The 14,430-nt window shown below is 40.5% G+C and overlaps 4 protein-coding genes across 4 annotated transcripts; 3 read left to right on the top strand and 1 right to left on the bottom strand.

Annotated features, from left to right (window-relative positions):
- Window positions 1-662: 662 nt before the first annotated feature.
- Window positions 663-1,592, top strand: LOC146323197 (olfactory receptor 2A7-like). The gene has a single exon (XM_084724135.1). It carries the CDS (start codon window positions 663-665, stop codon window positions 1,590-1,592), a length of 930 nt encoding a protein of 309 aa, XP_084580261.1.
- A 2,477-nt stretch (window positions 1,593-4,069) lies between these two features.
- Window positions 4,070-4,999, top strand: LOC146323196 (olfactory receptor 1D2-like). The gene has a single exon (XM_084724134.1). The coding sequence runs from the start codon at window positions 4,070-4,072 to the stop codon at window positions 4,997-4,999; it is 930 nt and encodes a 309-aa protein (XP_084580260.1).
- Window positions 5,000-8,583: 3,584 nt separating this feature from the next.
- Window positions 8,584-10,295, bottom strand: LOC146323195 (uncharacterized). Its single transcript, XM_084723903.1, has 2 exons — window positions 10,044-10,295; window positions 8,584-9,744 (listed from the first exon to the last, which is right to left on the bottom strand). The coding sequence occupies exons 1-2, from the start codon at window positions 10,293-10,295 to the stop codon at window positions 8,584-8,586; spliced, it is 1,413 nt and encodes a 470-aa protein (XP_084580029.1).
- A 721-nt stretch (window positions 10,296-11,016) lies between these two features.
- On the top strand, window positions 11,017-14,229 carry LOC146323194 (olfactory receptor 5F1-like). Its single transcript, XM_084723902.1, has 2 exons — window positions 11,017-11,934; window positions 14,125-14,229. Exons 1-2 carry the CDS (start codon window positions 11,017-11,019, stop codon window positions 14,227-14,229), a joined length of 1,023 nt encoding a protein of 340 aa, XP_084580028.1.
- The last annotated feature ends 201 nt before the right edge of the window (window positions 14,230-14,430 follow it).

Genomic DNA, 14,430 nt, shown 5'->3' with positions numbered 1-14,430 from the left:
ATTTACTACTTGTGACTTTGATTCGAAGCATGCAGTTCACGGCTGCAAACATGATAGACTGTAAGAACACTGAGGCTGAAACTTCATTTTCAGGAAAAAGGGCAGCGTCACGGCAACATTTTTTGCATTTAGATTCAACTGTGCTATCAAATGCATAATGACTCCTGTGTATTCAGAAACAAATTCAAAACATGAATAAAGACGGATTATAATGATTTCAAATCTTTTTTTTTGGCCCATTTTAATTTAAATACAGTTCAGGGACTAGACACTGAATGTTCAAACTGATAATGTTGTTATTTACATTCAACTGTGCTATCAAATGCATAACAGTTATTGAAAATAAAACATCACTGGCATTACCATTGATTCATCCACCAAATAATGACTCAAACAAACTGTATAGTTTCTTCTCTCTAGCACTGATGTTTGAATTCCCAGTTTGTGTTGAGTCATCAGAGAGAGATGATTTAAACAGAGGGCAGCATTCGGATCAGAGACACTCAGGACAGGATGTTTCCTGCACTACAACTCAGGAACATGTATGTAAAGGGTGTTTCTCTACACACACACACTTTATGATCTGCACATATTGATCAGGTTACAAATGTTTGATATATAACTAGATTTAAATGAATGAAATTGTTCCAGCTGACAGTTTAATGGATAATCTGACTGTGATAACATTTTTTACACTTTCAGGATTAAATTACTCAGTGAAACACAGAATCATTCTCTTTACTCTCACTTTACTGTGCTACCTAATAATCTGGATGGTAAATGTTGCTCTCATCATAACTATCATTGTGGACCGAAATTTTCATGAGGCCATGTATATCTTCCTGTGTAATCTGTGCATTAATGGACTTTATGGGACAGCAGGATTTTACCCAAAATTCCTCATGGATCTTCTGTCTCCCTCTCATGTCATCTCTTATGCTGGATGCCTTCTGCAGAGTTTTGTGATAAAGTCATCCGTTGCAGGTGAATTATCAATTCTAGTTGTTATGGGCTATGACAGATATGTGGCTATATGTCATCCACTAATGTACAACTCTGTTATGACTATGAAAAGAATATCTCTGTTAGTGGTCTTCTCTTGGCTCTTACCTCTTTTTTGCATGTTTAGTAACACAGTGATGATTTTTCAATCCAAATTATGTGGCTCACACATACCTAAACTTTACTGTGCAAACTCACATATTAAGAAACTAGCTTGCTCTCCCACTTTAGCAAGTACTAGTATTGGAAAATTCATCCTTGCTATTTACATTGTCCATTATTTGCTTGTTATCTGGTCTTACATGTATCTGGTCAGAACATGTGTAACATCCAAACAGGGCAGGAAGAAGTTTATGCAAACATGTGTGCCACATTTAATCTCTTTGTTCAATTTTGGCTTCTCTGTGCTTTTTGATTTAATGTACACTCGATATGGTTCAGGAATGATATCACAGAGCCTTCAGAACTTCATGGCATTAGAATTTCTTTTAATTCCTCCAGTTATGAATCCTCTGATATATGGGTTAAAACTGACCAAAATTCGGAACAGAATTCTTGGTTTTATTCGAGAACAGAAAGAAGGTGTCTAGCCAAGTAGCTCTGGTGTTGTTTCCTTTTTTTCTAAATATTTGAAGATTTATTCAGAACTTTTTGTGGGATTAAAAGAGGCACAATGACTCCAGTCCAATGCTACTGAAAAGTTGGAATGCTGTGTAAAACTTAAACACTGAGTCCACTGATTTGAAAATAAGCTATATTCAAGTGAATACAGTACAAATATAATTTGTATGTCTGCAGCATGTTTTAAAAAACAAAGACTGAAAGTTGTGCAATGCTCACAGTTTCAGTTGGAGCAAAATATACTGCTGTCCAGACAACATCTTTTTAAGGGACGTCCCTGCTTGTTTCAGCAAGACAATGTCAAGACACATTCTGCATGTGTTACAATAGTGTGGCTTTGTAGTTTAATCTCACATGAAGGTTATGAGTAACAAACATCAGAGCTGAAGTTTCTTCAGAAGCTCAGATATTCAGTAACATTAAACATTAATTTATCTAAGCCATCACAGACTCTACCTTTATAACATTAAACATTGGAGTTTTTGCTGTCTCTAACAAATGTGGAGAAAAGTGTGGAATTTTGTATTCTGTGTGCACAGAAACATAAATCTTCATACTGTATTTCAGAAAGATCAGTTTTGCGGTTTCTAATTTGGTCTGACACTTGTTCGGTCAGTGTGAGAGCATGAGGCAAACCTCTTCTCTGGACCACAAACATAATGTCACCATAACGTTTGTGTGACAACAGCATTCACGCCACACTGAAGCATCTGTCTACATAGGATCCATCTCGTCTGTGTATTTCAAACTGTCATCAGCAAATGAGCAGCCAAACTTTCTGTGCAGTGTGCAATTTTCCTTCAATTTGTGTGAATATTCCTGATCTGTTTTTCCATCAACATGATACATTGCTGTATTAGCACGACAGCGTGAGTGTGTGCACAGTGGGTATGGGAGAGCAGTGGCAGGGAAAAAAAGCGAGGTGGATGCACTCAGAGCAGAGAGGTGTTACTGATCAGACAAGCTCTTGCTGCAGCCACGTTACAAAATGTGGATAAAATACATTTCCAGTGCCATTTCACTGGGCACCTGCCTTCCATTAACGCACATATTGTCAGAAAGTAGTCCTGGGGCCCTGTCTTACATCCAGCTCAAATCTTATGCACCAGTGGTTGCTTTGCTAACTTACACTGGAGCAGGTGTCATTTTTGCCACATCTGTAAGATAGCAAATTAACTTGCACTTATTCTGTTTGGCCATGAATGGGAGGTCTAAAAATAAAGGCAAAATAAAACTGTGGCAAGGTGCCTTTACTATCTTGTGCTCAGTGCATTGGAGTTGAAACGGTTTGTGCCTTAGATCAGCTAAAACTTAGTCCAAGTGCAAAGTGTGGTGTGACAGGTCTGTCTGCAAAAGACAGTAACTGGCACTTTTGGGTGAAGCCCAACGGCATGACCTGTGCGTGATTTTGAGAACAGGTTATTCAACTTCAGAAATACTTTCCGATTCTTTTTCCTCGAGTAACAACGGCTGGAGGACAACAGATGACCACGATGCTGCACCTCAATCCAGTTCAGGTAGATGTTCAGCTGGATTGACATGGCAGCTTTGCAGCCACTTCTCTTGACCGCACCTGTCAAGCAGTTTACAGTAATTCTGTCCAATTTACTACCCATGACTCATCACAGCAATCAGTAGCAGGCTTCACATTTCTATATGACAAGTGCGTTTTTTTTTTTTGTTAGAAGTGGCAGTAGCTAGCACTTTGCATCAGTTACAGCTATCAAGCATTAGCTGATCAAATAGTTTGTGCGTTGGCCTACTTTTTTGTGTTTCTAGTTGATTCACATTAAAACTAGAACCCTGGTGATGGAAGTTCTTTTTATTCCTTCAGTTATGAATCATCTAGTATATAGTTTAAAACTGAACAAAATTCGAAACAGATTTCGTGGTTTTATTCAAGAAAGAAAGTGTCTAGCCAAGGTAGCTCGAGTGTTTCAAACTTTCATGTTTGATAAAAAAGAAGCATAATATCACCTGTGTATTCAGACACGATTCAAAACATAAATAAACATGGATTGCAATGATTTCATATCTTTTTTGGACTATTTTAATTTAAATACAGTTCAAGGAAAAGATACTCAATGTTCAAACTGATAATGTTGTTGATATTTACATTCAACTGTGCTATCAAATGCATAAAAGTTATTCAAAATAATTGATTGATCCACCAAACAAACTGTATAGTTTCTTCTCTCTAGCACTGATGTTTGAATTCCCAGTTTGTGTTGCGTTATCAGAGAGAGAAATGATTTAAACACAGGACTGTGGTAGGGTGTGAGACACTCAGGTCAGGATGTTAGCTGTCCTACATCTCAGAAACATGTATGGCAAAGATGTTTCTTTAAACTGACATTTTATGTTCTGCACATATTGATCAGGGCACAAACCTTTTGATAAAAAATTTGATTTAAATGAATGAAATTGTTCCAGCTGACAGAGTTTAATGGATAATTTCACTGTGATAACATTTTTTACACTTTCAGGATTAAATTACTCAGTGCAACAAAGAATCATTCTCTTTACTGTCACTTTACTGTACTACTTAATAATTTTGATAGTAAATGTTTTTCTCATTATGACTATCATTGAGGACCGAAATTTTCATGAGGCCATGTATATCTTCCTGTGTAATCTGTGCTTTAATGGACTTTATGGGACAGCAGGATTTTACCCCAAATTCCTCATGGATCTTCTGTCTCCCTCTCATGTCATCTCTTATGCTGGATGTCTTCTGCAGAGTTTTGTGATAAAGTCATCCGTTGCAGGTGAATTATCAATTCTAGCTGTTATGGCCTATGACAGATATGTGGCTATATGTCATCCTCTAATGTACAACTCTGTTATGACTATGAAAAGAATATCTCTGTTAGTGGCCTTCTCTTGGCTCTTACCTCTTCTTTGCATGTTTAGTAGCATAATGACGGTTTCTCGATCTAAATTATGTGGCTCACACATACCTAAACTTTACTGTGCAAACTCACTAATTAATAAATTAGCTTGCTCTATCACTGTAGTAAATATTCGTATTGGAAATTTCATCCTTGCTATTTATATTGTCCATTATTTGCTTGTTATCTGGTCTTACATGTATCTGGTCAGAACATGTGTAACATCCAAACAGGGCAGGAAGAAGTTTACGCAAACATGTGTGCCACATTTAGTCTCTTTATTCAATTTTGGCTTTTCTGTGCTTTTTGATATAATGTACACACGATTTGGTTCAAGAATGATATCACAGAGCCTTCAGAACTTCATGGCAATAGAATTTCTTTTAATTCCTCCAGTTATGAATCCTCTGATATATGGGTTAAAACTGACCAAAATTCGAAAGAGAATTCTTGGTTTTATTCAAGAACAGAAAGAAGGTGTCTAGTCATGGTAGCTAATCTTGTTTACCTTTTTTTTTTCTAAAACATTTGAACATTTACTCAGATTTTTTGTGGGATTGAAAGAGGTACAATAATTCCAGTCCAATGCTACTGAAAAGTTGGAATGCTGTGTAAAGCTTAAACAACTGGCTGCAATTATTTGAAAATAACCTATATTCAACTAAATACAGTACAAATACAAATTGTATGCCTGCAACATGTTCTTTGGTATCAGGTGACAGGATTATGATTTTGTATAAATGGGGCATCCTTGAAAGACTCAGTTGTTCACAGACATGTATGGAAAAATTGCATGGGCAAACTCGTCGTCGTTAGGAACTTAGATTTGACAGAAAGTGTAAAGGTGTGCTGTGGTGTGATGAGTTCACATTTCAAAGTGTTTTTGGAAATCATGGATGTCGTGTCCTCTAGTCTAAAGAGGAAAAGGAGCATACAGATTGTTACCAGCACAAAGTTCAAAATTCAGCGTCTGAGGCAGAGAGGTGTGTTATCATGGCTAAGTTGCTCATCTGTGAAGGCCCCATTAATGCTGAAAGGTACATGCTTTTAGAGCGACATACTGCTGTCCAGACAACATCTTTTTAAGGGATATCCCTGCTTATTTCAGCAAGACAATGCCAAGACACATTCTGCATGTGTTATAATAATGTGGCTTTGTAGTTTAATCTCACATAAAAGTTGTGGACAGCAAACATCAGTGCTGAGGTTTCCTCATAAGATCAGACATTCAGTAACATGTGACATTAATTTATTTGAGCCATCACAGACTCTACGTTTATAACATTAAACACTGGCTTTTTTGCTGTCTTCGAACAAATGTGTAAAAAAAAAAAAAGTGTGGCATTTTGTATTCTATGTGTCTGGAAACATAAACCTTCATAGTGTATTTCAGAGAGATCGGTTTTGTGGTTTCTTATTTAGCCTGAGACTTATTTGGCCAGTGTGAGGCTACCATCTTCTCGGGGCCATGGAGAAGGGTGACAACAGCATTCACTCCACACTGAAGCATCTTCAGATTTACTTCGATTTGTGCTCGGTGCATTGGCAATGAAACTGCTTGCAATGTCAGTGGTGCAATAGCTCTTTCACTGCAGTTAATGATTTTAAAGAATGTTTGGGGGGATAGGAAGTTGATGATGAATGAATGTAATGGGGGGGGTTGAAGATGGATGGAGGATGTCGTCAGCCAGGCTGGTCCAGAGGGTACAATGGATGCTGGACAAAGTGAGACTCAGGGCCCTATCTTACGCTGATCGAAAGCACAAGTGGCAAGCACGAGGCGCAATGGATTTAATTTATTTCAGGGCGTGTCCAAATCCACCTTTGCCGTCTTGTGCCAGGGCCGGGAGTGATATTTCGCCCTGCCCCGCCCTTTGCGCCACCAGAGCAAAGCGGGATACACCTATCAGATGTGCCCAAGTGCCCTCATTAATTCACAGGCGAGTTTAGGCCGAACATACAATAAACCAATCAGAAAGTCAGCTCTCATCTCATCACCATCACCAAAGAGAAAAGATTTTTAAAGTGAGGAGACAGATCTCCTGGTTCAAGGAGTGAAAACACAATATTTGGAGACAGCAGGACGTCTCCAAAACAGCTTCATGTGTAAATAATTTATTTTACATTAACGCCTGCAAAAAACAATACAATAAATGAACCGCAAATGCCATGCAGATATGTAACTGCTTATATTTTAACCTGAAGCACGTTGAAAGTATGTTGTATTTTATAATTAATTATTATCATCATCATCATTATTAACTCTGCTGGCTGAGGAGCAGGGGAGAGAGATGGTGCAGTAGAGAGGGCAGGCAAACCGATCCAGTCTAGCCGCGAAGCTTCCCGGTTCTGCTGGCCCACCTGAGCCAGGTGAAGGAGCAGATACGCGGCTGTCCGTGCTCCTTCTTCTTCTCCTCTCCCACCTAATCATCATCTCCTCCTCCCATCCTCGCTCCTCTGACCCGCTGCGAAATAATCAGAGAGAGTTTCTTAAAGGAGAAGTGTATGATTTCCAGTGGCATCTATCGTTCAAACCTTAGATTGCAACTAAGAGGATTTACCCTGACCCCGCCCCTCTCTCACCACAAGTACGGTGGCCGTCAGAGGACAAAATGGCGAGTGAAAGCTATCTCACAACAAACTACAATTATGTGTGTAGGATGAATTACCTTTCCAGCAGAAAACAGGCAACCTCGGCGTCACTGTGAAAACGTTTGTCCTCCATCAGCGATTTCCATCGTGTGAACGCTATGCCGATGTTGATTCATGTTTTTGCCATTTCCTGTCATGCTTGCATTTACTTTCTTCACGTCTCCGCTTCTTGGATGGCGGGGATTCACTGTCCGCTGCTTTTTGTTCTGGTACAGTGTATGTATGATTCTCCATTTGTCAAAACTGTGCCAGTCAAGGTTCACAACGCTAAATGGTCTGCCAGCAATCACCCGCGTCTATCCTCCCCGTCTACTTCCGTGTTTACGATGCGGCATCTACGTAAGGTCGCCATGGGCTTCCCAAGACTCACTGTGAGTGCAGTTTGTCCGCTCTGCACTGCCGTAGACGGCGCAGGATGATGATCTCCATAAGTCGACCCAACAGTATGTAACTATAAATGGCTATTTCTAAAGTAACGGGAACATATAGATTCTGAGTTTACGTTGATTGATAATAATAAATAACATACTTATATATAATATCTCATTTATGTACAAAAATTCCTGTAATTATTACACACTGGTCCTTTAAGTTTGAGGTGCGCAAAATTACACACAGATATACCCAACCAGCTATGATAGAAGCACACATAACATTTTCTCTCAGGTTGGGCCGGACTCATGCGGTCAAATATAGTGTCTGTATATTTTATATGTTATAGATCATAATTGTTTAAACATTGTTTTTCTGGATCATAACAAACACGCAGACATAAACACTACAGCTGCTCTACCTGGCATACTGACTCATCTGATAAAGACGATCAGACAGCTGTGATCCTGTTTGCAGGTCTGCTGAGATTTATTGGGCTTTATAATTATAATAATAGTACTGTTGTACTTATTAGTGAGATTAACTTACAGGTCAAACACGGTATCCATTACTTTTAAACATAAATGAAAGGTGTTTGGTGATTGTGGGTTGTGCGCACCTCAGCCAAGGGCAAGACACACACATACCTGCACTATTAGCTTCATTATTTACACTTTATTGCTGGTGGATATGTTCAAAGGACACTTCACTAATCGACACTCCTGTGTAGAATGAAGACTCATGTAAATTAAGGTGTTTGGTGATTGTGGAGCCATTGCGCCGCCAGCGCAAGTGATTTTGCTATCTTGTGCCAGCGCAAGTGCCATTTTTGCCATTTTAGCACAAGATAGCAAACACGCCCTGCCATGCCTTCATTTTGCCTTCATGCTTAGACCTCCCGCCCACAGCAACAGCTTAAAACCCAGATGTTCTGGGAGGGGGGTGGGGGGAGTGCCAGAGCGGGTGAGGAGGTCCTGGGTCGGTGCTGCAAGGGTGGGGGAGGGAGTGGGAACAGAATCAAACCTGTTGGAAAAACAGATTTAGTTCATTTGCCCACTCCCGGTCTCCAGACTCGCAGAATGGCAGCTATGATAATGGAGTATAACTTGTGGAGCGCGGATGAAGGACAGTGGGATTCTGAGTCAAGAGAGCTAAACTCTGGGGGCCAAGCTGAAGCGAACCACCTCCATCCGTAGTAGCCGCCAAAACCTACGGAGGGAGCTGCGTCTGTGAAAAGTTGGATATCCTCGGGCTGAGTGAGGAAGTCTTTGTAAAAGAAAGAAATGCCATTCCAGGAGGACAGGAAATGCTGCCACATGTGCATTTCCATTTTGCAGGTGTCATCCAGAGTGACTCTGTCGTGGAGTGAGGGGATGGTTGCTGCTTTACTCACGAGATTGGAGAGGAAGGATTTTGCCTGAGGGACTATGCGAATGGCATAATTGAGATGGCTGAGGAGGGCTAGCAACTGCCGTTTATTGCATCTGTCTGCCAGGAGATAATTAGACAGGAGCAGGGAGATGCGCTGTGTTTTCTCAGTGGGCAGAGAAGCTTGGAAGGAGATTGAGTCAAGGGTAATGCCCAAGAACTCGATGGAAGTCCCAGGCCCTATGGTTTTCTCTTCAGAAAGAGAAGCACCAAGTTCTGAAAAGGCTTTGATGAGGGTTGTGAGTTCATGGCGAGGAGGTGAGGATGGAGGAGTGACAATGAGAAAATCGTCAAGGAGGTGTAGTACGTGAAGGAGTTTGTGGTTGTTGACCAAGATCAAGCAAAGGGCTTTTGAAAGTGAGTCAAAGATCTTAGGACTGCTTCTGCATTCGAAGGTGAGGTGCACTGAGAAGTAATAACTTCCTTTCCAGCAAACACTGAAAAAACGCCAGTAGTCTGGATGAATCGGCAAAACTTTGAATGCGCTGGTGATGTTGGCTTTTAGACAGATGAGGGTGATGGCGTGGTCGATAGTTGAGTATTGCATGGAGAAATCTCGGCATGGTATGACACTGTTGATGCTTGGAATGTGTGAGCTGTGTGGTGAAGACAGATCGATGATTAACTTCTTTTTGCCTGAATATTTCCAAGTCACAACACCTATGGGACTGATGCGGAATGTCGGAAATGGGGGACTGTCGAACGGCCCTATCATGAAACCCTCTTTTACTTCCTTAGCCAGCAAGGTGTCGACAGCGGGAGGTTCAGCAAGAGCGGACTGGAGGTTGTGGCAGATGTGTGAAGAAGAGAAATGTGATCAAGGTGGTGGACTGACTGTGCATATGGTGGTGGGGTGGGAAGGGGCTTCGCAAAACTCGCAGGAGAGGGACGTCTGGGCAGCGAAGGTCCGGCAATATAGTTCAGAGTCAAGGGCGCCCCAGTATTTTCTTGATTAAATTGCTGAATGCGGCCAGCTGCCTGATTAACAAAGTGAATGTGTTTAGTGTAAAATCTGGATCGAGAAGGTAGAGGTTGGCGGTGTCTCTGGTGTTTTGTGACTGGAGGCTCTACACTGACATGAGGGAGGCTGCCAATGGGTAGGAGGAGAAGAGGAATGAAGCTGGCCTCTGCGACCCTGTCTGTGGCGACTGGCGTTGTGGACCCTTGCTGAAGGTGGAGAGGAGGCCCGGGTTCTGCTGGGCGTAGGAGAGAACTCATTGATGGAGCTTGAGCGGCGGGGTTGTGGTATGTGCACCCAGCTCCTGTGGGACACTTGGCTGCGGTCCAGCTGCTGTGCTGAAGGAGGGCAGCTGGTCTCGTACAGGTCATTGTAAAGATCATAAAGATCGGAATCAGGTGGAACGATGTGCAGTTGAGCATCTATGGTGAGTAAGTAATTGCTAACTACAAAGTTGGCGAATGCTTTTAAACTGTGTGTGAAGTACTGTCTAACTGAGAGGATCTGTCGAGAGATCTGACACAAACAGTTAGTTAGCTAGTTAACTTCATTTCTGCACAAGGTAACAACTGGCACATTTGGCTGAAGCACACACAAACACATCTCCACAATCACAAAACACCTTCATTTATGTTGAACAGCATAACCTGTGCATAATTTTGCACACAGATTATTCAACTTCAGGAACAAGTTCTGATTCTGTTTCCTCCAGTGTTAATGGGACTGAGGAGCGAGTATGGGAGGAGAAGATGAGGATGAGGAGAAAGAGGAGAACATGAAGCTGCACCTCAGTCCAGTTCAGGTGGGTGTTCGGCCAGATTGAGATGGCAGCTCAGTTACTTCTTTCCAGCACTTCTGTTTGAATTCCCAGATTGTGTTGAGTCACCAGAGAGAGGTGATTTAAACAGAGGACTGTGGTAGGGTGTGAGACACTCAGGTCAGGATGTTCGCTGCTGTGCAACTCAGGAGCATGTATGTCAAAGATGTTTCTTTACACAGACGCTTTATGATCTGCACATATTGATCAGGTTACAAATCTTTGATATTCAACTTGATTTAAATGAATGAAATTGTTCCAGCTGACATTGTTAAATGGATAATTATACTATGGTAACATTTTTTACACTTTCAGGATTAAATTACTCAGTGCAACACAGAATCGTTCTCTTTACTCTCACATTACTTTGTTACTTAATTATCTGGATGGTAAACGTTGTTCTCATTATAACTATTATTGTAGACCGAAATTTTCATGAGGCCATGTATATCTTCCTGTGTAATCTGTGCATTAATGGACTTTATGGGACAGCAGGCTTTTACCCAAAATTCCTTGTGGATCTTCTGTCTCCCTCTCATGTCATCTCTTATGTTGGATGCCTTCTGCAGAGTTTTGTGATAAAGTCATCACTTGCAAGTGAATTATCAATTCTAGCTGTTATGGCCTATGACAGATATGTGGCTATATGTCATCCACTAATGTACAACTCTGTTATGACTATGAAAAGAATATCTCTGTTAGTGGCCTTCTCTTGGTTCTTACCTCTTTTTTGCATGTTTAGTAGCACAGTGACAATTTCTCGATCACAATTATGTGGCTCACATATTCCTAAACTTTACTGTGCAAACTCACTAATTTATAAACTAGCTTGCTCTATAACTATAGTAAATATTAGTATTGGAAAATTCATCCTTGCTATTTATATTGTCCATTATTTGCTTGTGATCTGGTCTTACATGTATCTGGTCAGAACATGTCTAACATCCAAACAGGGCAGGAAGAAGTTTATGCAAACATGTGTGCCACATTTAGTCTCTTTATTCAATTTTGGCTTCTCTGTGCTTTTTGATATAATGTACACACAATTTGGTTCAGGAATGATATCACAGAACCTTCAGAACTTTATAGCAATAGAATTTCTTTTAATTCCTCCTGTTATGAATCCTCTAGTATACGGCTTAAAACTGACCAAAATTCGAAACAAAATTCTTGCTTTCATTCACAAAGAAAGTGTAAAGCCAAGGTAGCTGTCTTGTGTTTCCAAATCTTATTTTAATAAACATTTTTACATTTGTTCAGAATTTCAAGTGGGATGAAAAGAGGCATTTTAACTCCAGTGTATTTCAGTGCTGTGTAAAACATAAATATAAACAGAATGCAATGTTTTGCAAATCCTTTTTGATCTATATTCATTCCAATATAGTATAAAGTCAAGATATTTAATGCTTAAATTGATCAACTTCATTGTTTTGGATGAATATGCACTCACTCTGAATTTTATGCCTGCAATACATTGTGGAAAGCTCAAAACAGACAAAAAGTGATAGTCATGATTGGGTATGAAAAGGGCATCCTTAAAAGGTTCAGTTGTTGATGAGCAAGGACAGGATGACAGAGCTGATTCATTATTGAACTTAGGCTTTGAACCAAACAAGACAGGTCTTGCCAACATGTAGTAGAAGCCTGTTTTCTGGTAGTCAGATCTTTCTAGCTACTAAACCAGTATTTTGTGTATTCTTATTTTATCTTTATGCGAAACAAGCATGGCTGAATCATCTGCACATAAGAATAAAGTGCTAGTACAGGCTGCTTTCATGTCATCTATAAAGAGCAAAAGGAGTAGGTGACCCAGTACGCTGCCATGGGGCACCACGCAGGTAATTGGCATGGCCTCCGACAACTGCCCACCAATCACCAACTGGTCCCTTCCAGACAAATAAGAGGTCAGCCAGCTTAGCGGTGTGCCATCCATACCTAGGGCCTTTAACCTTGTTAAAAGAACCTTGTAATTAATTGCACTGAAGGCCTTTTGCAGGTTCAAAGGAACTAGACCACACATATTTCCAGCATTTGTTTCCCTCCTCATAAAATCTGTAAGATATAAAAGACAATTGTCTGTGAAGCAAGATTTCCTAAACCTTATTGTAATTCATAAAGGAAATTGTTGTCACATATGTGTTCATATTTTTTTGGCCATGTACAATTATCTCAAAAATCTTGGATGTTACACTTACATCTTAATTACACAGGCTTGTTAATTAGTTGGGTCTGATTTATTCCCTTTGTTGTAGATTGGAGTGACTCTAGCATTTTTAAAATCTGTGGGAACTTTGCCTTGGTCCAGAGAGAGACTGATGACGTAAGTAATGTATGGAGCAATTATATCTGATGCATCTCTTAGGAATCTGGCCACTATGCCATCGAGGCCACTTGCATTCTTAATTTTAAGATCTCCCAGCATACTAGCCACCTTTTCAACAGTAAGTTTGCAGAGGACGAAGGAACCAGCCTAAAAATACAGCCTTGTCCATACTCCCCTGTCTTGTTTGGCAATTTCAAAACAATATTGTTTGCCACAGAGATTAAAAAACAATATATTAAAGATCCTGGCAACCTTTCTTTAATCAAATTCAATACCATTATCAGTATTAAGGGTCTAGGGTGTGGGGGTGAAACCAACAGCAGGGTCAGTGAGGCTTACACACGACTCAAGTTCTTTCCATAGTCTTGAAGGGACACTTACTATTATTCTTCATTATTTCTGAGTAATAATTCTGTTTGGCTGTTCTAATAATTTCCTCTGTCAATTTCCTTTATCTCTTAAAACATACAAAGACAGTATAATCCTGAGATGCTTGAACCTTGTGATATTGTGATCAAACCAGGGGTTATGTTTCTGCTTAATTCTGCTTTGCCTGAATGGGGCCACTGTATCCACAACTTGCAAAAACAAATATCTGAAAACACCCAGTGCTACTCTGGCTTTAGTGACTTAAGACCAGCTCACCTTTTCCAAACGAGCTCTAAATATATCTCCTGAGTAGAGCGGACAGTAGGCTTATGACATGCTTAAACCATCCAAAAACCCTCATTGTACAATAGATAAGATTTTATACTTAATCACACCACTCTGATAGTGTATACCTTGTCAGACACTAAAATGAAATCAATCAAATGAGTCAGACTGGTGGATTTACATTAGTCTGAGTAAGCTTTGTTGGTGATAAATCAGTGAAATCAGTATTAAAATCCCCTAATAGTGCACACTCTTCATTCTGCTCCACAGCAGTTTGAGAGTGCAGCCCTTAGATTGGGCCCCACCAGTATGGGGGTTTTGTTTTGGGAAGAATGTTTCAAACAGTGTAACTTCACTGGCATCATCCATATCAGATCTGATCATATCCCCTTCCCACTCTCCGGAGGTGAAGTCCAAGTCTGACTCCCCACACTCCCCACCCTCTCTGGCACCCAGCCTCGCCTCATTCGGGCCCTCCGCCGTGGACTTCTACACTTGGACAGAGGTATAGATGGAAATTACTAAAAGGATGCACTACAAACATTGCACCACCCGAGTTCTGTAACTCTGTAGGTTTGTATCTCAACCCAACCACCTCTGGCATAACAGGCTGAGTTTTCAGTATGTTGGTTTATGTAGCACTTCACATATTTGGAGGGACTCAATTCATCTATCACCACTGTGTAGTTTGCCACATATCAGCTGTCACAGT

This window comes from Lutjanus erythropterus, chromosome 8 (genome assembly GCF_056507025.1).
Source record: "Lutjanus erythropterus isolate fLutEry1 chromosome 8, fLutEry1.hap2, whole genome shotgun sequence".
NCBI lineage: Eukaryota > Metazoa > Chordata > Actinopteri > Lutjaniformes > Lutjanidae > Lutjanus > Lutjanus erythropterus.
This window is presented reverse-complemented; position numbering and strand designations above follow the sequence as displayed.

Coding starts and splice junctions, on each gene's coding strand:
- LOC146323197 (XM_084724135.1), top strand. CDS start 663: ATGGATAATCTGACTGTGATAACATTTTTTACACTTTCAGGATTAAAT.
- LOC146323196 (XM_084724134.1), top strand. CDS start 4,070: ATGGATAATTTCACTGTGATAACATTTTTTACACTTTCAGGATTAAAT.
- LOC146323195 (XM_084723903.1), bottom strand. CDS start 10,295: ATGACCTGTACGAGACCAGCTGCCCTCCTTCAGCACAGCAGCTGGACC. Junction 9,745..10,043: donor CCATTGGCAGCCTCCCTCAT/GTCAGTGTAGAG, acceptor CACAACCTCCAG/TCCGCTCTTGCTGAACCTCC.
- LOC146323194 (XM_084723902.1), top strand. CDS start 11,017: ATGGATAATTATACTATGGTAACATTTTTTACACTTTCAGGATTAAAT. Junction 11,935..14,124: donor CTTTCATTCACAAAGAAAGT/GTAAAGCCAAGG, acceptor CACTCTCCGGAG/GTGAAGTCCAAGTCTGACTC.